At 37.2% G+C, this 26427-nt stretch overlaps 1 protein-coding gene across 2 annotated transcripts in view; it reads right to left on the bottom strand.

Moving 5' to 3' along the window:
- The window catches only part of Rps6ka6 (ribosomal protein S6 kinase A6), a 173116-nt gene that overhangs the window by 102158 nt on the left and 44531 nt on the right, over positions 1–26427 (bottom strand). For both annotated transcript variants that reach the window (XM_060374329.1, XM_060374330.1), the window contains exon 2: positions 19698–19849. In XM_060374329.1, coding sequence (XP_060230312.1) covers positions 19698–19808 — 111 coding nt within the window. In that variant the 5' untranslated portion in view covers positions 19809–19849. The remainder of the gene's footprint in view (positions 1–19697; positions 19850–26427) is intronic.

Below are 26427 nucleotides of genomic sequence, written 5' to 3'. Positions count from 1 at the left end.
TTGTGTAAATAGAACTAACACTAATGCTGGTAATATGTCCTGTAAAGTACAAAATAATCAGTGTTTCTTCTGCACTGGCTTTTATAGTTTCTTATGACCATTTGGGTCTGTGGTAGACTTTTTACTTGTCACATAATTATACTAAAACATTAACAAATAATTTGAGATGGCAGTAATGTCCGTAAGTAAGTAGTATATATATGTGTGTGTGTGTGTGTGTGTGTGTGTGTGTGTACTTATGCTGCATGTGCCCCAAAACAATTTAAGAAGCCACATTGTTTATCTTCATTTTAGCAAAGAAATGAGAATTAAATAAATGACTCAATTTAATAGAAATTAAATTATCCACAGATATCATACATCCTCTTTACATAGAATATGTCAGATTGTAATAACCAGCTGAATACCTTTAAAGAACCCCACCTCCCTCAACTTCTCTTTCTCCTTTCCCAAGCCCCTCTCACTTCTGCATCTCACCCCATCTTGATGCAGGTTCCTTCAACCCTTATTCTTTCCTGACACACTTACTTCCTCTCAACCTCCACTTTTCATTGCTTACATTCCCTCCTTACTACCTTACTGTATTCTTACCAGGCCCATTCCCCACCGATTTGTATCCTTCTGCTGCCCTTTATACCTTACTTTCCTGGTTCCCGGTTCCTCCTCTGATTTAAGGTCCACTTATCAATAATTACCAATTAACTGGCACTATAACCTATATTCATTTCAACCTCCTTTTCAGAGTATCTTTTTAAATTTCTGTAGTTAAAATTATTCCAAAGTAGACACTTTAGTTTACTGGACTTGTGAAACTCAAGCATCTCACCTCTCAGGGTCTTTGGCCCATCAGGAATACCTATTCTGACTATTTAAAAATAATAAACATATTCTTTGCTATTTCTCTTATGATATATTACTATGAAATGGGTGTGCTAGAACAATAAGTGTGGCTAATAAAACAAGACTTTTATTCAGAACATATTATATGATTAATAATGTTCATAAAATTTACAGAAAAATATTTCTTTGTTGATTGGCAGTTTAAATATAAAAATATCTTGATTACAACAAACTAATACCTAGTTACATACCATAATTTTCCTATACTACTCATGTCCCACAATTAGAATTTATATACTTATATACTGTGGATATAATAATAGTTTAAATTTATATTCCAATATTTGTTGAAGAATGAGCAGTAGCTAAGCTACAGGAAGAATAGCAATGATCACTATTTAGAGCTAGTAAGACCTGGAGAGGACAGGAGCTCCACAAGCACCAAATCTATCTGGGCACAGGGGTCTTTTTTGAGACTGATTATCCAACTAAGGACCATGCATGGATATAACCTAGAACCCCTGCTCAGACGTAACCCATGGCAGCTCAGTATCCAAGTGGGTAACCTAGCAAGGGAAACAGGGACTATTTCTGACATGAACTCAGTTGCTGGCTCTTTGACCTAACCATCCCCCGGGGGGTGGGGGGAGGAGCAGCCTTGTCAGGCCACAGAGGAGGACATTGCAGCCAGTCCTGATGAGACCTGTTAAGCTAAGGTCAGATGGAAGGGGAGGAGGACCTCCCCTATCAGTAAACTTGGAAAGGGGCAGGGAGATGAGGGAGGGAGGTTGGGATTGGGAAGGAATGAGGGAGGGAGTTATAGCTGGGATACAAAGTTAATAAACTGTAACTAATATTTAAAAAATAAAATAAAAAAGAAATGGCTAACACTTACTCATTGCTGGTAGGATTGCAAACTGGTACAGCCACTATGAAAATCAGTGTGCCAGTTACAAAGAACCTGGAAATTGATCTATCCCAATATTCAGCTACATACTGCTGTGGTGGTTTGAATAAGAATGGCCCTCAAAGGCTCATGAATTTGAATGCTTAGGTATCAGGGAGTGGGCAGGATAAGGGGGTGTGGCCTTGTTGGAAGGAGTGTGTTACTGGGGGTGGGTTTTAAGGTTTCAAATGCTCAAGAAAGGTCCAGTCTCTCTCCTGCTACATACACATCCAGATTTAAAACCCTGCTACTTCTCCAGTACCATGTCTGCCTGTGTGTCATCATGCCTCCATGCCCCCCACCACCATGGAAGTTATAAACTAAATCTCTGAAACTGTAAGCTAGCCCCAATTAATTTTTTTCCTTTGTAAATGTTTCCACAGTCATGATGTCTCTTCACAGCAATACAACATTAACTAACACAGCCATTATTGAGCATATAACCAAAGGTCTCTACATCTTACTACAGAGATACTTTCTCATTTATGTTCATTGCTGTTCTAGTTATAATATGCCCAAGTTAGAAAACATGTAGGTGTTTATCAGCTGATTAATAGATGATAAAAATGTGGTACATTTATGTAATGTGATACTATGTAATGGGATATTATTCAGCTTTTAAGAAAGATGAAATTATGAAGTCTGGAGGTGAATGGCTGGAACTAGAAATAATTATCTTGGGTGAGGTAGCCCATATAGAAAAATAAATAAATATCATATTTTCCTTATATGTGGTTATTCTTTGTTAAGCTTTAGATATGTGTGTTTCAATTAGAACAGGAACTTCACAAGAACAACAGAGCCAAAAAACCTGGGTCCAAGGACCTCTGCAGGGACTGAAACTTTAGCCAAGGACCATCCATGGAGAGGACCTAGACCCCCTGTTCAAAGGAAGCCCATAAGAAGCTCAGTGTCCAAGTGGATTCCCTAGTAAGAGATATAGGGGCTGTCTCTGACATGAACTCAGTGGCTGGCTCTTTGATCACCTCCCTCTGAGGGGTACAGTCTTGCCAGGCCACAGAGGGAGATGAGGCAGCCAGTCCTGGTGATACCTGATAAGCTAGAGTCAGATAAAAGGGGAGGAGGACCTCCCCTATCAGTGGACTAGGGAAAGGGCCTAAGGGAGAGAAGAGGGAGGATGGGTGTGAATGGGAGGAGACGAAGAAGGGGCTGCAGAGGGAATACAATGTGAATAAATTGTAATAAATAAATAATAGAATTTAAAATAAATAAATAAATGAAAACTTTTTAAAAATAAATAAAATATATACATATAATAAAGGAATTTAAATAGGAACACTGTATAATGGGAGGAGACAATACCCCAAGTAAGACAGCTTATGTCAACAAATAAAACATCCAGTTCCAGGAATGGATTGCATTTTATTGAGTCATTGGCCAAAGGAGTCTCATATACTACCTGAACACCACAGGCTATTGCAAAGTTTATATTGCCCTCTAAAACCTGTAAGGCCCTTTTGATGAAGACACTACTTTCTTATGTCATTGAACATGTAAAATTAATCAAGTGCCCAACTAAAAGTTTCACCTCTACTGACTAGCATTCATGGTGGTTGAAGGTACTTTTCATGTTACAGGAGCAGAAATGTAATCATCAAAATGTTTCAGCTACAAATCCAAAGACCTACAACAGTGACCTACCTGCTTGAAAGATATTCTGGTGCCATACTGGCACAACTATTATTAGGATAAATGTATACTTAGTTTTTTTTTAATTGTTTTACTGGCTTTAATGTCAACTTAACTGAAGCTAGCGTCATCATCACACAGGAAGGAACCTCCATTGAGAAGATCCTCCATAAGAGTCATTTTCTTCATTACTGATCAATAGGGGAGGGCTCAGCCCATTGTGGGTGATATTATCCTTAAGCTGGTGGTCCTGGATTCTATAAGAAAGCAGGCTGAGCAATCCACAGGGAGCAAGCCAGTAAACAGTACTCTTCCATGGCCTCTGCATTATCTCCTGCCTTGCCCTTATCTCCTTCTTGCCCTGCTTTAGTTCGTGTCTTGACTTCCTTTGGTGATGAACAGCAATGACAAAGACTAAGTGTAAGCCAAATTAACAATTAACAATTAGAATTTATATACTCATATACTGTGGATACAATAATAGTTTAAATCTATTTTGCTATATTTGTTGAAGAATGAGCAATAGCTAAGCTACAGGAAGAATAGCAATGATCACTATTTAGAGTTAGTAAGACCTGGAGAGAACAGGAGCTCCACAAGTACCAAATATATCTGGGCCCAGGGGTCTTTTCTGAGACTGATTCTCAAACCAAGGACCATGCATGGATATAACCTAGAACCCCTGGGCACCACTGACTACCACCTTTTATAGGCAATTGGTAAGATCATCCTTTTACTTTAGCCATAGCTTTTCTTTCTAGAATACTGAATATTTCCCATTTGTTTTCAAACAGATTTGAGCCACTGCTGTTTTATAAACCATACACGAATGACTGGATAGGTGAGTGGAGCCTTCAAAATTTATCTATTCAGTGTTTGCATTCATGTCAGCATCTCAAATAATGATACTTATCAGTCCAAATTGCCTTTCTCTAATATATCTATTTACTCAGACTTGAATTACTGTCATACATTTATTTAGTGTGCAGTATAGAAAGGGAACAATGAACTATTGATCTCAATTTGATTAGAACCAACATTTGAACATTTACTAGAGGCATGGGGTTCTGTTTAGATTAGATGATCTCCATCTAGCACAAAAGCTAATATGCCTCCAATTTTAAAAGCAGATTACTTTTGCTTTTCTGCTTGAACTTCTAAAAATAATCTGCGTTTTTACTTCCGTCTATAATAGGTAAAATATAATTAGGTCTATTATATATGGTTTATCTTCTTTACTCGAATAAGTATCTACTTTAGAAATTTTCAGACATTATGATAAAAAATCCTGTCTTATTTTCTGAGATATAAAGTTCCAGAAAATATTTAATTAATCTGACTTTATAACCATTATAGAAATGAACTGTGTATCATCACTAATACAAGCTCTGGCAAGTTTTATTTTCAATATTGATAAGAAGAATTATTTCTTTTTTTTTTTTTTTTAAAGGGTGTATTTAAGTAAGATTTTTTTTTTTTTAAGATTTATTTATTTATTTATTTAATGTAGGCGAGTGCAAGTATATCTGTATACCAGAAGAGGGCATCAGATGCCTGTATAGATGGTTGTGAGCCACCATGTGGTTGCTGGGAATTGAACTCAGGACCTTTGGAAGAGCAGCTGGTGCTCCTAACCTCTGAGCCATCTCTCCAGCCCCCAAGAAGAATTATTTCTGAATAAACTATTTATGATTGCTTCTTGCTTTAGTCTGCCCAAGAAATAAACAAAATGAGCAAGTTTAGTATACATAAAGAATATAAACTTATTCTACATTTCTGGTACTTCCTCCACTGAGCCTGAGTTATCAATATAGTGCCCAAATATAATGCTGCAAAGAGCTTGGCATGATGTAGAATGATCATGTCAACATTGACAACTCCCAGTCTTGTAATTCTCTTCCCTGCTATTTCAGAAGCTTCAGACTGCTTTTATTTCCTATGCCATACTTATGAGGAGTGGATGTGAAGAAACTATTGTTCTCAGGGGCAATCAAAGTACGTTAAAGAACGTATTTGAATACCCTCCTGACATAAATATTTAGCTTCAAATGAATGATGTCATGATCATTTGTCTATACAAGAATATTGTTGATGGCAACCATTGATCCAGAATCATCTAATCTTCCCATAGAAAACATCAACAAAAGAAAAAATAGGCTTGTAGTGAGGTATACTTAGAAATTAGCATGTTCAGAGCCTCAAGAGTGGGAAAGAGATAAACAGAGCAAGAATAAATAAGGTGGAGGAGGACTAAGAGGAAGAGAAAGAAGGAAGAAATTCAGGGACTGTGAAAAAGCTTTGCAAAGAATATTTAAGGATGCATTCTGCCATTTAATTTTTAAATTTTCTGTTTCAGTGGATCATTGTTCCACTTGACAATCATAGTCATTTTGAACACCTAATTTTATAATAGGATATTTAATCATAAATGTTAAAATGTGAACATACTTGAGCAAATGTCCTTGTTGTCTGGTTGAGTATCTTTCAGATATATGCCCAGGAGTGCTATAGTTGGATCTTGAGGTAGCACTATTACTAATTTTCTAAAAAGTGAATGTTTGAGTTCCAAAGTGGTTGTACAAGTTTACATTCCCACCAGCAATGGAGGAGGGTTCCCCTTTCTCCACAACTTTATGGCATGTGTTGTTCCTTGAGTTTTTTTTATTATTTTCATTTTTTATATTAATCACAGGTTATTTACTTTGTATCCCAGCCATAGCACCCTCTCTCATTCCCTCCCAATTCTACCCTCCCTCCCTCATCTCCTCCCCTGCCCTTTTCATAGTCAACTGAAAGGGGAGGAAGTGAATAAACTGTAATAAATAATAAAGGAAAAATTTTTAAATAAATATTAAGATATGAAATATAAAATTTCTACATAGTTAAGTCAAAAGTCTGTTCTCTGATTATATCAAGAGAGATAAAAGCTGTCTTTTACAACTCTTCCCTAAATCGCTGTATTTGTTAAAATTTTGAATATTATCATTTAACAGAATATGCATTCATTCTTCCATAAATCACTATATTTGATGACATTTCTTCATATTAGCATTTAACAATATTAGCATTCATTCATCTATCCATCCAAACAGTAGTTCTTGAGCATCTGCAGAGATGGTCCTCATCCCCAATCTTGATTCAGGCTGCTTCAGCCCCTTTTCACTCCTTGTTACTTATTCCATTTTGGCAGGCACTGATGCCAGCAAATAAAAAATAATATAGGACATAGAAGGTGATATCCTCGGTGAGAACTTGGATAAATAGCAGCAATTTTTTAAATACCATAAAAACTAAGAGCTGAAGAAAACACTACTTGTAGTTATTAATTATTCATTGATATCATTTATCATAAATGTACCATATTAATATCAAATTACACTAAAATATGGAACCAAACTATGTACCTGATAATAGATGAATGGATAAAAATTTTAGTATACATTCAAAATGGAGTTTTTTTTTCCAGCCATACCATACTTGGTTGTTTCCCACATGTCCTACCTTAAGGCATGCTCCTACCAACAACCAGTGGAGCCCAAGTTTTTAGCAGTGGGAACAAGGAGCAGGCAGAATCACCATGGCACACAGCTGTTTGGTCACTGGCCTACTGAGGTTATCACAAGCAAACAAAAACACAAAAAGACAACACGAGACAATAATGTACCTGTACAGCATGCACTAATAATAATAATAATAATAATAATAATAATAATAGTAATAACTCGGAATGGTGGCCTAACCCTCGATAGGCGCTATGTCCTGTTTCACTAGGGATGGCCTGCCCCGAAATTGGGCTCCACACAACTAAACCAGAGTTTGGAACTGTGGCCTGACCCTTGATGGGCTCTTTGTCCTGTTCCAACAAACCAAAGGCCAGAGCAGTGGCATATCCCACCTGGGTTCCCTCAAACTCCGCCAGACACAGGGCAAGTCGAGATGTGTCTGGGCACACCTGGCAGGGGTCTCTACCAGCCCCTCCACCTAGAACACTTGGGCTTACCAGAGTTGGCTTAAGTCCTTTAAGGATTCAGATAGAACGCAACACAGAGAACACAGAGACAACATAGATACACAGACAAACAAGAACAGACACGGACAGAGCACTCACTCACTTACTGGCCAGTATTCAAGGAGACAAAATGGAGTTACAGTGAAACTGTCATTTGATAGATGATGTATGAATGAAGCCGGAGAATCTTTCGACAAAAATAATAGAATCAGAAAGATAAGTAACATGTTGTCTTTTATATGTAAACACACATGCTCACAATGAATGTAGGTAGATAAAGAGCTTTCTTAGAGGAGTCTAACAGGAGTGAAAAGGGAGAAATAAGAGAAGTAACAGATGGAGGAAAGATAACTATTTTGTATTTTCTCACATAGGTATATTCTCAATTTTTATATATGCATATAGGTATATATACAATCATAAAACATTTAATGACTGCAGAAAGGAAATTATTCATGGGAAAAAGGAAATCAGTGAGAAGAAAGAATGGGGAAATACAAAGGATAACTAAGAACAAATTTAAGCAAGAACAAATGTACATATATATGAGAGAGAATGCCATAACAAAACTCATTAATTACATATAAAAATCATAAAAATAGAAAAAGAATATTCTGTATTAAATATATATTCTTTGTTTTATTTTAACCATATTCAATAATCTTAACCATGTTTAAATATAAAAATACTTATAAGAAAAAGAAACAAATCAGTGGGAGAGAAATATAGGATATACGAGCATATTTCTTCCTGAGTACTGGGATTAAAGGCTGTGTCACCACTGCCCAGCCAAGCATATTTCTTAAATAAAGTTTATAATTAAATATGTACGTTGAGTTGCAAATACAGAAGGAGCCAGGAATAGTTGGGAAACTCATTATCCTAATATTTGGGAGGTAGAGACAAAAGGATCAAGAGTTTAATGGCTGAGTAGCATTCCACTGTGTAAATGTACCACAGTTTCTGTATCCATTCCTCAGTTGAGGGACATCTAGGTTGTTTCCAGATTCTGGCTATTATGAATAAAGCTGCTACAAAAATGGTTGAGCAACTGTCTTTGCTGTATACTTGAGCATATTTTGGATATATGCCTAAGAGTGGTATAGCTGAAACTTGATGTAGCACTATACTTGACTTTTTAAAATTAATTTTTCCTAAAATGTCAAATTGATTTCCAAAGTGGTTGTATAAGTTTACATTCCCACCAGCAACGGAGAAGGGTTCTCCTTTCTCCACATCTTCTCCAGCATGTGTTGTCACTTGAGTTTTTGATACTACTCAGCCATTAAAAACAAGGAAATGATGAAATTTGCAGGCAAATGGAAGGAACTAGAAAAGATATCTTGAGTTAGGTAACCCGGAAGCAGAAAGACACACATGATATATACTCACGTATAAGTGGATAATATAGGATAAACATACTTAAATCTGTACACCTAAAGAAGCTAAGCAAGAAGGAAGACCCTGGGGAAAATAATCAATCCTCATGCAGAAAGTCAAACTGGATAGATATCAGAAGAGGAAGAAAACAGGAAGCAGGACAGGAACCTACTTTGAGTCTAGCCAGCAGAGCACCAAAGTAGATGCTGAGACTCAGCCAAATTTTAGGCAGAATTCAGATGATCTTATGAAAGAAGGTGGAGAACGAAAGACCTGGAAGGGACAGGAGCTCCAAAAGGAGAGCAACAGAACCAAAAAATCTGGGCCGAGGGGTCTTTTGTGAGACTGATACTCAACCAAGGACCATGCATGGAGAAAACCTAGAACCCCTGCACAGCTGTAGTCTATGGTAGCTCAGTGTCCAAGTGGGTACCCTTGTAAGGGGACTGGGGACTGGCTCTGACATGAACTCCATGGCTGGCTCTTTGATCACTTCCCCTGAAGGGGGAGGGCAGGCTTACCAGGCCACAGAGGAAGACAATGCAGCAGTCCTGATGAGAACTGATAGGCTAGGGTCAGATGGAAGGGGAGGGGGACCTCCCCTATCAATGGACTTGGGGAGGGGCATGGAAGGAGAAGAGGGAAGAAGGGTGAGATTGGAAGGGTACTAGGGAGGGGGCTACAGCTGGGATACAAAGTAAATAAATTATAATAAATAAAAATAAATAAATTAAAAAATTTTCATAAATAATATGGAAGCTAAAATGAAGGAATGAAATACACATAATTCAAAAGAAGCAGAAAGAGGGACAAGGAAACAATAAAAGAAGAAAAAAGATAAAAATAATAGAAGGAAAGGATCTATGCAAAGATATTCAGTCATTATAAAGTCTACCAATTTAAAGACGATAACAGTATTAATTTTCTTTGGAGAAAGGTGTGAGAGTATATGTACCCTTGCATGTGTAACAAATGTTTCTGAGAACTATAGACTTACATGCCTTTAATTATGCGTATGTCCAGCAATTTAACAACTTTATTTTGGTTGATCATCTTTTCTTTGTTATTTCTGTGTTTTTCATAGTGCATATAATTATCTAAGTAGTTAAATTATTAAAAATATCAAATATTAAGGCTGGGAATGATGTTGTATGCCTTTAATCCAGCTATTTGTAGGCAGAGTCAGCCAGATCTTTGTGAGTTCAAGGTTAGCCTATTCTTCATAGAGAGATATAGGACACACAGGAATACATAAAGATTCCCTGTCTTGAAAAAACAAAAACAAAAACCCAATACTTGATTCTCAAAAGAGATATTTTATTTGATCCAGACTAAATAATCAAGTAATTTTCCAAAAAAAGTGAATGAAGCATGAGTTAAGAGATGAACTGACTTTAGAAAGATTTCAGATAACTGGTGATTACATATTTAATTGGGAAAAATAACGACAAATATGTTTGTCAAAGGTACAGTGGTAACCTCATGACCTGGGCTAATTATCCAAGGATAAAATTGAGACCTCAGACAATTAGGAATAGTGTTTCCTCAAGATCCAGTTATACTACTCCTAGGCATATATCCAAAAGATGCTCAAGTACACAACAAGGACATTTGCTCAACCATTTTTGTAGCAGCTTTATTTGTAATAGCCAGAAGCTGGAAACAACCCAGATGCCCATCAGTTGAATGGATACAGAAATTGTGGTACATCTACACAATGGAATATTATTCAGCAATAAAAAAACAAAAACAAACAAACAAACAAAAAAAAACCAAGGAAACCATGAAATTTTCAGACAAATGGTGGGAACTGGAAAAGATTCTGAGTGAGGTATCTCAGAAGCAGAAAGACACAGAGAGTATATACTTACTCAAGTGGATATTAGATATATAATATAGGATAAACATACTAAAATCTGTACACCTAAAGAAACTAATCAAGAAAGATGACTCTGGCTAAGATGCTCAATTCCCATTCAGAAAGGCAAAGAGGATGGACATCAAAAGAGGAAGAAAAGAGGGAACAGGACAGTAGCCTACCACAGAGGACCTCTGAAAGGCTCTACCCTGCAGGATATCGAAGTAGATACTGAGACTTATAGCCAAACTTTGGGCAGAGTGCAGGGAATCTTATGAAAGAAGGGGGAAATAGCAAGACAGGGAGAGGGCAGGAGCTCTATAAGGAGAGCAACAGAACCAAAACATCTGGGTACAGGGGCCTTTTTTGAGACTGATACTCCAACCAAGCACCATTCAGGGAGATAACATAGAACCCCTGCACAAATGTAGCCCATGGCAGTTCAGTGTCCAAGTGGGTTCCATAGTAATGGGAACAGGGGCTGTCTCTGACATGAACTGATTGTCCTGCGTTTTTGATCACCTTCCCCTGAGGGGGGAGCAGCCTTACCAGGCCACAGAAGAAGACAATGCAGCCACTTCTGATGAGACTTGATAGACTAGGATAAGAAGGAAAGAAAGGAGGTCCTCCCCTATCAGTGGACTTGGGAAGGAGCATGGGTGAAGAAAGGTGAGGAAAGGTGGGATTGGGAGGGGAGGAGGGAGTGAGCAATAGGGGGGATACAAAGTGAATAAACTGTAATTAATAAAATAGAAAAGTTGGAAAGTACAATGTTTATAAGTTATACAAAAGTAATAGGTACACTGAAATATATATGTATAATTTTCATAAATAAATAATAAAGTGTTAAAAATTGAGACCTTAATATGTAGATTGGTGTTAGAACATTTAGATAGCATGCATAAGGGCCTGGGTTCAGTCCTGAGTAAATACTAAGTAAATAATCAGAGCTTCTTAGAAAGCTGAGTCTGGAAGATCATTTAAATCTATGAGTTTGATGCTAGTCTGTGTATAAAGTAAGAACTCATTTCAAAATATAAGATAAATTAAAATAATAATAATCCACTTCAATCTGTACTAAAAGATGGAGTGTTTACATTTTACATTTATTTTCTTAATTTCTATCTTTGTAAATCCTTCTTACTTCCTCCCAACTTTCTGAACTATTCTGTCTTTATTGATTATTCTTTCTCTAGGCATCTCCCTTTCATTCACACACACACACACACACACACACACACACACACACACACAGTCACACACGTGAGAGACTTTATTTTGTGTTTGTTAAACTCTGTAATCTACTCCTACAATCTCAACTGTCCCATTTTCTACCAAAGAACTTTGTCAGTACTCAGTCAGAATGTCTGCTAAATATCTAATAAACTTATCATCCACCTTAATTCAATGTGTCACAAACTAAACCAATTTTTCGATTATAAAAATTCTATTATTGGCCTTTTGTGCTTTACTTCTGCTATGGTCATTAGTGTATAGTCAACTGCTCTAGAAACATTGTCTTTAATTCCTCCATCTTTCTCAACTTTCATATATATATATGAATATGTATATATGTATATATGTCAAATTATCATTTCTGTTGCAAATGAAGCCAACTTAAGTGTAGTTTGTTTTAATTACCCGGTCTTCAATGTTTCTAAAACAAAATCCAAATTTTTTAAATGGTCTATGAGGCTTTGTATATAACTCTGTCCTCGGTTTGCAGTATTTTATACTTAATGCTTTAATCCATGCCAATCATTTTTCTATGTTCTCAGAATTTGCTAAGTTAATTCTGTCTCATATATGGATGCTCAGTATACCATCTTCTTCTTTTCCAAACTTTTTCCACTCAGCTGGATTATTTAAGCATTTGGAAGGTACTTTGTGGTTTTTTTTTTATTTTATTTTTATTAGTTACATTTTGTTAACTCTGTATCCCAGCTGTATCCCGCTCCCTCATTCCCTCCCCAATCCCACCCTCCCTCCCTCATCTCCTCCCTGCCCCCAAATCAGAAATGAAAAGGATGACATAACTACAGACACTGAGGAAATCCAAACAATCATTAGGTCATACTACGAAAGCCTATATGCCACAAAATTTGAAAATCTAAATGAAATAGACAATTTTCTTGATAGATTCCATCTACCAATATTAAGTCAAGACCAGGTGGAAAGACTGAATAGCCCTATATCCCCCAAGGAAATTGAAGCAGTGACTAACAGTCTCCCCTCCAAAAAAAAAAAAAACCCTGGGCCAGATGGTTTCAAAGCAGAATTCTACCAGACCATCAAAGAGGTACCTTGTGTTTTATGTGTATCACTTATCAATGATGATTAACACAAATAACAAGTATTAGTACCTGACTTCAAACTGCAGCAGTTACATAATCAGTGTTTAGCACCAACAAGTAACAATCATTCTCAGCTTCTTTGAGCAAGAAACAATATCAGAGCATATTGTTTAACATTCTATTATTTGTGTTTCTAAGTCAGTTCCCTAGTGAGGGGAGCAAGGGCTGTCTCTGACATGAACTCAGTGTCTGGCTCTTTGGTCACCTCCACATGGGGGGTGCAGCCTTGTCAGGCCACAGAGGAAGATTATGCAACTAGCTCTAATGAGACCTGATAGGCTAGAGTCAGATAAAAGAGGAGGAGGTCCTTCCTTATTAGGGGACTAAGGAAGGGACATAGGGGAAGAAGAAGGAGGATGGGTGGGAATAGGAGGAGATGATGGAGGGGGCTACAGCAGGGATACAAAATGAATAAATTGTAATAAATAAATTAATTAAAAATAAACAATATCTATACTGTTGGATTGCCTTCCATCAAAATTTATGTTGGCTTCTGGCATATAGACAATATTAATGGATGTAGGCAAAAGATAAATTCCCATATTAGTGAATTAGTGAATTCCTTCACTGTTTTTTCTCTATTCTATTAACTGCTTCCAGCTTAGTCACTCATCATTTCTCACCTAGACATTTTGAGAGCTTTCAAGTAGACTCCTTGACTTTTTTCTCAATCTAAACTCTGATTCTAGCTTACAAATTCACGAACATTTTTCTCTTTTAATCTCTCTGCTTTCTCACAGCTGCCTTACTTCTGTAGACATGTTACAAAGGAGACTGAGATGTTTCCTGACTTGAAAAAGTTCACTCTTTCATGTAGGTAGTAGTCTCATGTATCAGTAATACAGAAAGAAAAGAAGCTCAGATTACATGCTGTCAGCATGTAGAATAAAGTATTCTTGGCAGAATACAGGAATATCAAAAATGGGCTTTTAGAAGTTAAGATTTTTGAAATAAGGGTAAGTTGACTTTCCTAATACTTACATTTTGTTGGTATAGATGGTTATGTTACCTACTAGGTTTAAAAATTTCAAATATAAATTATCACATTCAAGATCACATCTAAACTCAGAAGCGTACAAGTTCTTTGTAGGAACTGGTGGCTGCATCCCATTCTAGTCTCATGTTCTAGTTATATTCTCTGTATACTGCATTACTCCAGCAATACCATTATCACTGTATCTTACTCTTCCATTCTGTATTTACACCTAATGATGCCTATACCACCTCTCTTAAGGCTTCATGCTTGACAATTTAATAAGTATTTATTTGCCTTTTGTTCCTTTAGTATTGCATATATTTTCTTTATAACAGTTCTAGTCTGTGTGGATCTCTGTGAATTCAAAGCCAGCCTGGTCTACAGAGCTAGTTCCAGGACAGTCAGGACTACACAGAGATACTCTGTCTTGAAAAACAATAAAATAATAAATAAGACATTGATGCAATTACAGCCATAGAAAGAAGGAAGCTACAAGGACAATATTTGAGAATTTATATGTTTTCTGTAACCATACAAAGTTGAGCCCAAAATCTTTAAAGATTTTCCCAATGAGCCAGATCAGGTTCCATAGTAAACTTTTGTAAAACAATATATTTATTTTGAAAGTGTAGAATCTAATAATTAATAATTATGTTGATTAAACTCTTCAGTATCCCTTTTCTCATAAACAAGCAGCAGGGTGATGTAGCCTCTGAGAGACTTGTATGCAAATCATCATTTCTATCATATGCTGAGTGACTTTGGTCACTTTTTTGTAATCTTAGTTTTCACTTTTTCAATTGCTAAACTTATTTAATTATATATATATAAGTAGAGTAATTTTGATGACTATAGAAAATAATGACTACTTTGTGGGGAAGGGAACTGATGATGAAGGGTATTTTATAAATGCTTAACAATTCCAATGTAGATCCATTTTGTCATTGGTTTGTCTGATCACATGTGGACAAAATTCAAATAGTCACATGGTCTGTTTCTTGTGGTCAAAATACACCTCGATTCTAAAATGTATAATTCACTGAATCTGCAACTTGTGTCATAGTCACATTGTCAGAGTAAATTTGCTTTCCTGTATTCTTGATTTCCTAAGTAATAATAAAAAAATTAATTATGTTGTACTTTCTGTTGCTTTAAAGCACTTTCTTCAATAAAAGACTTGTATTCCATTGTGTAAATGTACCACACTTTCTGTATCCATTCATCCTTTGATCTGGGTTGTTTCCAGATTCTAGCTATTATGAATAAAGCTGCTATGAACATATTTGAGCAAATGTCTTTGTTGTATGGTTGAGCATCTTTTGGATATATGCCCAGGAGTACTATAGCTGGATCTTGAGGTAGCACTATTTCTAATTTTCTTAGAAAGCACCAGATTGATTTCCAAAGAGGTTTGTGCAGAGTGTAGGGAATCTTATGGAAGAAAGTGGAGATATAAAGACCTGGAGTGAAGAGGAACTCCACAAGGAGACCAACAGAGCCAAAATAAATGTGTGCTAAGGGGGTCCTGCAGAGATTGATGAATCAACCAAGAACTATACATGGAGAGGACCTAGACCCTCTACTCAGATGAAGCCCTTTATTATATGTGTAATAGCCTCTTATAAATGAGTATATATCCTATGTGCCTCTCTGCTTCTGGGATACCTCACTCAGGATGATCTTTTCTAGATCCCACCACTTGCCAGGAAATTTCATGATTCCTTGTTTTAATTGCTGAGTAGTAATCCATTGTGTAAAAGTACCACAATTTCTGTATCTATTTCTCCTTTGAGGGACATCTAGGTTTGTTCCAGATTCTGGCTATTGCAAATAAAGCTGGTATGAACATAGCTGAGTAAATGTCCTTATTGAATGGTGGGGCATCTTTTGGGTATATGCCCAGTAGTGGTATAGCTGGATCTTGGAGGGAGCATTGATTTTCTTAGAAAATATTTCTAAGAAAGCACCAGATCGATTTCCAAAGTGGTTATACAAAGTTAGACTAGGGTCAGATTGAAGGAGAGGAGGTCCTCGCCTATAAAGGGACTAGGGAAAGGGCATAGGGGAGAATAGGGAGGGTGGGTGGGACTAGGAAGAGATAAGGGAGGGGGCTACAGCAAAGATACAAAGTGAATAAACTGTAATAAATAAATAAAAAGATAAATAAATAAATAAATAAATAAATAAATGACTATTGTTTTTGTTCATCATTTAAATTTACTAATGTTGTGATAAAAATGCAAGTTTAGCTCTTATAATCCTTCTTCTCTTTCTGTCAGATTCCCCAAGCTTCACTTAATGTTTGGCTGTGGCTCTCTGCATTTGCTCCTATCAATTGCTGGATGAAGCTTCTCTGGTAGCTTCATCAGAAGGATACCAAAAGAAGACAGCCCACAGAATCAATAAAGCAGGGCTTATAGGGTTCACAGAGACTGAACTGACACTCAGGCAACCTGTATGAATCTTACCCAAGTCCTCTGCATATATGTTTTGACTGAGTAGCTTAATTTTCTTGTGAGACTCCAAACTGTGGGAGTGAGTGTGTCTCTGACTCCTTTGCCTGCTTTTGGCACCCTTTTTCTTTGATTGGGTTGCCTTGTTCAGCCTTGATAAGAGTATTTGTTTCTCTTCTTGATATAGCTTGGTATGCATGTTTGGTTGATATCCCTGGGAGGCCTGTTCTTTTCTGAAGACAAATGGAGAAGGAGTGGATCTAGGGAAGAGGGAAGGTGGGTAGGAGGAACTGGGAGGGGGAAACTGAAGATGTAATATATAAGAGAAAATAAATATTTTAAATTTTTTAATTATTTATATTTATTAATTACAGTTTATTCACTTTGTATCCTAGCTGCAGCCCTTTCCTTTGTCCCTTCCCAATCCTACCCTCCCTCCCCTTTCTCCACCCATGCCCTTCCCCCAATTCATTGATAGGGAAAGTCCTCCTCCTCTTCCCTCTGACCCTAGTCTATCAGGGCTCATCAGGACTGGCTGCTCTGTGGCCTGGTAAGGCTGCACTCACCTCAGGGGGAGGTGATCAAAGAGCCCACCACTGAGTACAGAGAGACAGCCCCTGTTCCCCTTATTAAGGAGCCCCTTTGGAGACTGAGCTGTCATGGGTTAGATCTGTGCAGGGGTTCTAGGTTATCTCCATGAATGGTCCTTGGTTGGAGTGTCAGTCTCTGCAAAGACCCCTGAGCCCAGATCTTTTGTTTGTTTGTTTGTTTGTTTGTTTGTTTGTTTTGCTCTCCTTGTGGAGCTCCTGTCCCCTCCATGTCTTTCTATATTCCACTTCTTTCATAAGATTACCTGCACTCTGCCTAAATTTGGCCATGAGTCTAAGCCTCTGCTTTGATATCTTACTGCATAGAGTATTTCAGAGGTTCTCTAGGTAAGCTCCTGTCCTGTTTCCTGTTTTCTCCCTCTTCCTTTGTCTATCCCATTTGCCTTTCTAAATGGGGATTGATCATCTTACCCAAGGTCCTCCTTCTTGCTTAGCTTCTTTAGGTGTACAGATTTTAATATGTTTATCTTACATTAAGTATATTTTTATTATTTAAAAAAATGCATGTTTGCAATATGGAAGTCACCATGGAATTATTCAACTATCCCTGTTTGTAGCTGCCTATTATGATGTTCCATATTACTTGTCTTGCTTACGCTTCAAATGCTAATTTAAGTCTCATTTTCATTATTGAACACCTTTAGAACAATGTTTAACAGTAAAGAGAAGAAACATCTTGAATCTGCCATGTTTCCCTCTTAATAAGCTTGTTCTTTTAGCAAAAATTATAAATTCATACTTATTTTCAAAGTGTATTTCTTCTGAAAATTCAGTGAATCACACATTTCATTATTTAATGTTTAGGCCATATAAACAAAAGTAGAAGTTGAAGATTTAAGCAGTTTTCCAAAAAAAGTTATATTCGTAAATATTTAACAGTAACATTTTTTCCAGTTTTCAAGCAAAACAGTTTGTTTAAAAGTCAGGTACTATAATAGAGGTCAAAGAGGTCATTTTTTGGTTTGAATCATGTAGATAATTGCTTCAATTCTCCACTTCACTTTGTGTGAAGTCAGTAATTGAATGAAATTTCAACTGAACATTTTACTGAAAAAAAAAAGTAAAAAATGAGGGTTGATTATCTTTAAGCCCAAACAAGTAGCTAATTGCCTCAAATTACCAGTTGCTTGGTCATGCAACCTTGGTACATTTAGACATATCTATGATGAAATTGGAGAAAGAAAAATAAACATCACTTCAGCATGCCTACCACAGCTTTCAAACATATGCACTGGAGTTAATAGCACACTAAAAATGGTCACTTTTCTCCAATTTCTGGTTTTACCTCTTAAATGCTTAAAGAACTTATGCCTATATAGAATAAAAAGTGAGAGCAGCTTATCAGCCTAATTTACTTCAACCAATTGTCATAAACATTTGGTTTGCGTATAGAGAAAAATTATCTAGTAAGAACTACAGTAACATGATAAAACAGAAATGTGATGATTAACTAGAAATAATTTCACATATATCATTTTTATTTTGCTAGAACACAGCCTTGGAAGTTAGGATAAACAAATGAAAAATGTGTAGGCACATTGGAAACCGGGGGTGTGGGGAAGGTTGGTGTTAAATATTTACAAATGTAAAAGAGGTCTGGAAAATCTTAAAGTCTATGAAGCTGTTTAAAAACACCCAAGGGCAAATGCTATCAAAATTATAATGAGAAACAAAATGGATGTTTAGGAATCCAACTTTCCCCTTTGAACTGGTGAATGAACCTTATTTCATAGACTTACATTACTTAAAATGTTTTCCAAAAATCTACTGATTATTCATAATGGTAGTTTTTTGTTTTATTCTAACAAAGCTCAAAGGGGAAATTTTCATATATATTTCAATTAATGCTAAGTATTTTGAAGTGAGAGCTATGCTGTGCTAAAACAAACTTGACTCACTGCACTTTATCAGCCATCTCATTAAGTATGATTCGAGTGCAAATGTTTAGGGGCTGCCTGACCCATTGCTTCTACCCTCATATAATGCCTCTTCAACTATGTGGAGACTTAAAATTCAGCTAACACTTCAGGTCTTTTCATTTTTGTCATTATTGTTGTTTCAAGACAATTTTCTAAGAATTTGAAAGGAATCACTTTGGCCATAGATGCTGAAACTGAGCACGTGTACAGCCTGTGAATGGCATGATAAAACCTTAAGTACAAAATAATATTTAAAGGTTACATCTCAGTCCCTCTATGCTATCAATATAGCTATGTATTAAACCATGTTCACTGTTTGTGACCATAGGACATTCAATTATTGATATGTGTGACTGAAAGTTCTCATAGGCCCTACACAATTATTTGCTATATTTATACATATCCAATTGAAGACCATCTTGTACTCATTTCTGTTTTAGTATTTCTCAGGATTTGACTTTGTCGTGTTTATTTTTACCCACATCAACTTGACAAGTTGTTTGAAATCCCAATCTTGACCCATTTCCCCAACCCCCAATGGTGAAAAGACAGAATGGAGTGAACATGTATATATTCTTTAGTAGCAAACATTATATTGCTCTTTGCACACAGTCATAACACTCAACCATCCTACATTCCTCAACTCTTCTGCTACTTAGTTACAGCCTAACAAAATTCAATACTATATTTCGAGATATGCTTACCCGATTCTTGGATCGTCGACGACATCCAAAAAATGGGAGGCAACAACACAAACTTGACATAAATTTGGCCCTAAAGCCAGATGTTCTGCGCTGTGTCCTTCTAGAATTCATTGTACCTCAAAGTGGATCTGTCTACAAATGTGTAGTACACCCTGTAAAAAAAAATATTACTTGGGGTAAAACAATGAAAGCTTTGGGAAACATAGCAAGCAATTTAATATATGAGGAAGGAAAAGGCACACGGTAGGAAGAAGTTCTCAAATTTTGAAATCTCACCTTAACCTCTGCTTCATGGGGAATTCTTCAGTATATTCTCTAAAAAAACACAACAACTTGTAAGCTACCTCTCTCCTTGGAAAAGGACAGAATGAGGAAGAAATGGTAAGGGTCTAACCCCTATAAAACCTAGGCTTCACATGTCCCTCAGACTCAGAAAAGAAAATAGGCCACATTATTCCCTCTTCCTCTATTTTCTCCTGGGACATTCATTTACTCTTTCTTATTTAAATTCCTGGCATTCCCATCTCAGAACTGTCTCTATCCCTGAGCAGCTCCTATCATAAATATACCCTTCCACATCAGCTCAGGCCTTCTTGGCCACCAGCCAATTGGCCAGTTTCCTTCTACCAATAACTAGATTTCCCCTAATTATATAGCACTTAGATGTTACAAATATCAATATGAATAATCAGTTTGAACTATGTAATCAAATGACATCAAGTATATCATTAGCATTCAGTGTATATTGTAATAATAAGCCAGTCTATTATTTTATCAGCTTACAAAAGTATTAAGGGCATGGATAGATTGATATTAAATATCAATATTAAATATTACCCAATTTAAAACATACTTGGAACATGGCATCATGGTGCATGCCTGTAATTCTAGCACTCAGAAAATTGAGACAGGAGGATCGTAAGTTGGAGTCCAATCTAGCTACACTGTAAAACTGTTGTCTCAAAATATACTACAAGATTTGTGGATTATAGGACTAAAAACAATGAAAAGGAACACAGTTTTATAAGCAAGCGTGCTTAGATTCAAAGAAGAAAACTCCAAAAAAAAGTGTTATATATTTATATACATATCATCCCATTAAATTCTCAAAATTTTACAAAGCAAGCAAGATTAGTCCTACTTTTCAAATAAAAACCTAAAACAAAAAAAAAAGTTAAGTGTCTACAAATAATTTAGTTGCATAGCTTAAAGTAAAACTGAAATTTGTCCACATCCAATGGCTACATCTTTCCCACTTCTCCCACGGTGGCAAAGGAGAAATGGAATGAAGATAGGTCCACAAAACCGGAAACCATTTTTCAAGAGAGTAACTACTCATAACTTTTTCCTCAAATATTTTTACTTTGCTCCAAGAAGAAAACAAAATAAGTTTCTCTTCTGTTACAAAATATATTTACAGTCATGAACTGCACATAAATAACCTTTGTCAATAAATTTGAAAATGAATTATTTTGCATTTTTCCATTCAGAAATAACTTAAACACCAACACACCAAGTAATCCAATTAAAAAATGGGGCACAGAGCTAAATAGAGAATTTCAAAAGAGGAATATCAAGCGACAGAGAAACACTTAAATAAATGCTCAACATCCTTAGTCATCAGGAAAATGCAAAGTAAAAAGACCCTACACCCAGAATGGGTAAGATCAAAAGCTTAAGGACAATACATGCTGGAGAGGATGTGAAGAAAAGGGAATCCTCCTCCATTGCTGGTGGGAATGTAAACTTGTACAACCACTTTGGAAATCAATCTGGTGCTTTCTCAGACAATTAGGAATAGTGCTACCTCAAGATCCAGCTATACCAGTCCTAGGCATATATCCAAAAGAGGCTCAAGTACACAATAAGGACATTTGCTCAGCTATGTTCACAGCAGCTTTATTGGTAATAATCAGAATCTGGAAACAACCCAGATGTCCCTCAACCGAAGAATGGATATAGAAATTGTGGTACAGTTACACAATGGAATACTACTCAGCAATTAAAAACAAGGAAATCATGAAATTTGTAGGCAAATGGTGGGAACTAGAAAAAAACCATCCTGAGTGAGGTAACCCAGAAGCAGAAAGACACACATGGTATACACTCACTTATGAGTGGATATTAACCATACAATGTAGGATAAATATACTAAAATCTATAGAAGAAGCTAAACAACAAGGCGGACCTTGGGGAAGATGCTTAATCCTTATTCAGAAGGGCAAACTAGACAGACATCAAAAGTAGGGGAAAACAGGGAAAAGGACAGGAGCCTTCCACAGGGGGCCTATAAAAGACTCTACCTAGCAGGGTATCAAAGCAGATCCTGAGACTCATAGCCAAGGAGTCATGGGAAGAGTGCATGGAATCTTATGGAAGAAGGTGGAATGAGAAAGGCCTGGAGGGGACAGGAGCTACACAGGAGAACAACAGAGGTGAAAACTCTGGGGGCAGGGGGTCCTGCAGAGACTGATGAATCAACAAAGGACCATGCATAGAGAGGACCTAGACCCCTGCTCAGATGTAGTCCATGGGCAGCTCAGTTTCCATGTGGCACCCTAGTAAGGGGAGCAGGGACTGTCTCTGACATGGACTCAGCAGCCAGCTCTTTGATTACCACCACCTGGGGAGGAGGTCTAACTAGACCACAGAGAAAGAGGTTCCAGCCAGTCCTGATGAGAGACCTGATAGGTTAGGATCAGATAGTAGGGTAGGAGATCCTCCCCTATCAGTGGACTAGTAGTGGGACATAGGAGGAAAAGAAGAAGGGAGCGTGGGACCTGGAGGAAATGAGGGAGGATGTTACTGCAGATATATAAAGTGAATAAATTTTAATAAATAATAATGATAAGGAAAAAATTATAAAAAAAGAAATAAGGGCCAGAGAAAAAAGAATTTCCAAGAATGAAGGCTCAAACATTTGGTTTTCTACCTTCCTAATGTTGCAACTCTTTGTCACAGTTACTCATGTTCTGATAACTCCTAACCATAAAATTATTTTGTTGCTACTTCATAACTTAAATCTACTACTGTTATGAATCATAATATAAATATTGTATATGCAAGAGGATATCTGATATGTGATCTCAATGGGGTCACAACACATAGATTGAGAACCACTGGCTTAAAAACATGTTTTGAAATATTAAGTATCAACAAAGTCCCTAGATATACTTTGTTTGTATATAATCGATTTATTTATACTGTTATATAAACTCTTGAACATCTATTCAAAAAATGAAATTAAAGAAAAGCATTGTAAGGGCAAATTATAAATGATTAAACATGAGCTGTCATGGTTGAGCAGTAATCTTCTAACACCAATACAATCAACTAAAGGTCTTTATTGGCTGTGTTCATTGGCTGACATCTTGATGGATTTGGTGATTAACTAGAATATTTTGCATCCAGAGCATGCATGTAATAATTATCAAATCTTTCAACCTTAAAAACTTTCAAGAGGGGTAAGTCTGCAGAGACTTGAAAATAGCTATACTCTAAAACTACTCCCTTTAGCTGGAACTTATTTTTTTTTCTTCCATAGTCAAAATTTTTAGACAGATTCCTTAAATATATTTTGATATTTTAAAATTTTCTTCATTATTATTATTTTAATACAATTTATTAACTTTGTATCTCAGCTGTATTCCCATCCTTCATATCCTTCCTGTCCCAATCTCCCTCCCTCTTCACCTCTTGTCCCTGCACCAGGCCACTGATAGAGGAGATCCTTTTCCTCCCCTACTATCTGACTCTAGCTTATCAGGTCTCCTCAGGACGGACTGGAACCTCTTTCTCTATGGTCTACTTAGGCCTCCTCCCCAGGTGGAGGTGATCAAAGAGCCAGCCACTGAATCCATATCAGAGACAGTCCCTGCTCCCCTTACTAGGGTGCCACATGGAGACTGAGCTGCCCATGGACTACATCTAAGCAGGGCGTCTAGGTCCTCTCCATGCATGGTCCTTTGTTGATTCATCAGTCTCTGCAGGACCCCCTGCACCCAGTCCCCTCCAGGCCTTTCTCATTCCACCTTCTTCCATAAGATTCCATGCACTCTGCCCATGACTCCTTGGCTATGAGTCTCAAGATCTGCTTTGATACCCTGCTGGGTAGAGTCTTTTATAGGCCCCCTGTGGAAGGCTCCTGTCATGTTCCCTGTCTTCCTATATTTTTCTGATGTCTATCCTGTTTGCCCTTCTTGAATGAGGATTAAGCCTCTTCCCCAGCATCTTCCGTGTTATTTAACTTCTTTAGGAATATAGATTTTAGTATGTTCATCTTATAGTATACGTTTAATATCCACTTGTAACAGAAGACCAACAGCACAGGCTCTAAGATCAACAATCAGTAAATGGGACCTCATGAAACTGAAAAGCTTCTGTAATGCTAAGGATACTATCATCAGAACAAAATGACAGCCTACTGACTGGCAAAAGATCTTCACCATCCCTACATCTGACATAGGGCTAATATCCAGAATACATAAAGAACCCAAGAAGTTAAAGGGCAAAAAACCAAACTATCCAGTTAAAAAATGGTGTACACAGCTAAGCAGAGAATTCTCAACAGAGGATTATCGAATGGCAGAGAAAAATTTAAAGAAATGCTCAACAGTTCCATTGTTGAGCAGAGTGTATGGAATCTTATGAAAGAAGTGGGAAATAGTAAGATCTGGAGAGAACAGGAACTCCACAAGGAGAGCAACAGAACCAGAAAATTTGAACACAGAGGTCTTTCCAGAGACTGATACTCCAGCCAAGGACCATTCATGGAGATGGCCTGGAAAGCTTGCACAAAGGTAGCCCATGGCAGTTCAGTGTCCAAGTGGTTTCCATAGTAATGGGAAGAGGGACTGCCTCTGACAGGAACTGACTGGCCTGCTCTTTAATCATCTCCCCCTGAGGGGATGTAGCCTTACCAGGCCACAAAAGATGACAATGCAGCCACTCCTGATGAGATCAGAAGGAAGGAGAGGGGGGCTTTCCCTATCAGTGGACTTGGGGAGGGGCATTCGTGAAGAAGGGGGAGGGAAGATGGGATTAGGAGGGGAGGTGGGAGAGGCTTATGGGGGGATACAAAGTGAATAAAGTGTAATTAATAAAAGATGAAAAAATAAAAAGAACTGCTCAACATCCTTAGTCATCTGGGAAATGCAAATCAAAATGACCCTGAGAATCTACTCTATACCCATCAGAACAGCTAAGATCAAAACTCAAAGGACAACATATGCTGAAGAAGTTACATTGCTGGTGGGAGTGTAAACTTTACAAATAATTTGGAAATCAATCTGGTGCTTTCTCAGAAATTTAGGAATAGTGTTATCTCAAGATCCAACTGCATCACTCCTGGGCAATATTAAAAAGATGTATTTTTAAATTTTTATTGTTTTTAATTGATTGCAGAATTGAGAATTGATCCTAGCAATCTCACTCATACTAAGCAAGTGCCTTACCTCTGAGCTACATTACCACTGAAGCATACTCTGTGCAACCCCTTTCTACATACACATCTTCACTATTAATTTAGTTACCCTTTCTAGACCAACTTCACTTTCAGAGTTTAACAATGATCTCCTTGTTAATGTGTCTACATTATCTTTTTACAGTATGTTTCTTTTTATATTATATTTAATTTGAAACTCTTCCTTAGGTTTCTATACTTGATCTTAGTTAAAAGGCCAAGAAATGGTGCTTCGTTGGCTTATGATTGTCTTGATTATTTTTCTCCTACTATATTCAATTTTTATTTGCATTTCCTTCTATACCTTTCTGTGCATTAGCCTATTCAACTTTTACTTTTTAAAGTTTGGTTTGTTTACAAGACTTTTGTAACAACCATGTTGATGGCAGCAAAAGACAAAACTTCAGGACTACTTTTGGTCCTACACAATCTGGGAACCTAATATTTAGAGATTCCTCTGAAAGGCTCCAGCCAACAGGGGATCTAAAAAGGTGATGAGACCTATGGCCAAACTTTGGGCAGAGCACAAGGAGACTTATGGAAGAGGGGTGTGGGAATAGAGGGACATGGAGGGGACAGGAACCCCACAAGGAGACCAACAAAACTAAAAGATCTGAGTCCAGGTAGTCCTGCCGAGACTGATGTACCAACCAAGGACCCTGCACAGAGAGGACCTAGACCCCCTGTTCAGATGTGGCCGATTGACAGCTCAGTCTCCATGTGGATCTTCAAGTGAATGGAGAAGGGGATGCCTCTGTCATGAACTAGGTTTCCTGCTCTTTGATCACTTGCCCCTGGTGATGCAGCCTTGCCAGGCAAGGGATGAAAAGGATCCAGGTAGTCCTGATGAGACGTAACAAGCTATAGGCAGATGGCAATGGTTGAGAACTCCCCCTTTCAGTGGACTAGTGGAAGGAGATGGGGGAGGAAGGAGGGAGAGTGGGACTGGGGGAGCTGAAAGAGGAGTCTTCAATAGGAATATATAATGTATAAATTGTGAATAAAAAGAAATTGGAAAGATGGAGAGATGTCTCAGTGGTTAAGACTGTTCTTCCAGAGAGCTTGAATTCAATTCCTGGTTCACAACTGTCTGTAACTCCAAGATCTATACGCTTACACAGACATACATGCAGGCAAAGCACCAAAGCACATAAAAAAATAAATAAATTTAAAAAATGCTCACATAACTATTAATCACAACTAGAAACCCCTCAAATACAAACAGAACCCATCATGTTTTTTTCTGATAAACATTCTTCTCTAAATTTG

This window comes from Meriones unguiculatus, chromosome X (assembly GCF_030254825.1).
Source record: "Meriones unguiculatus strain TT.TT164.6M chromosome X, Bangor_MerUng_6.1, whole genome shotgun sequence".
Taxonomy (NCBI): domain Eukaryota; kingdom Metazoa; phylum Chordata; class Mammalia; order Rodentia; family Muridae; genus Meriones; species Meriones unguiculatus.
This window is presented reverse-complemented; position numbering and strand designations above follow the sequence as displayed.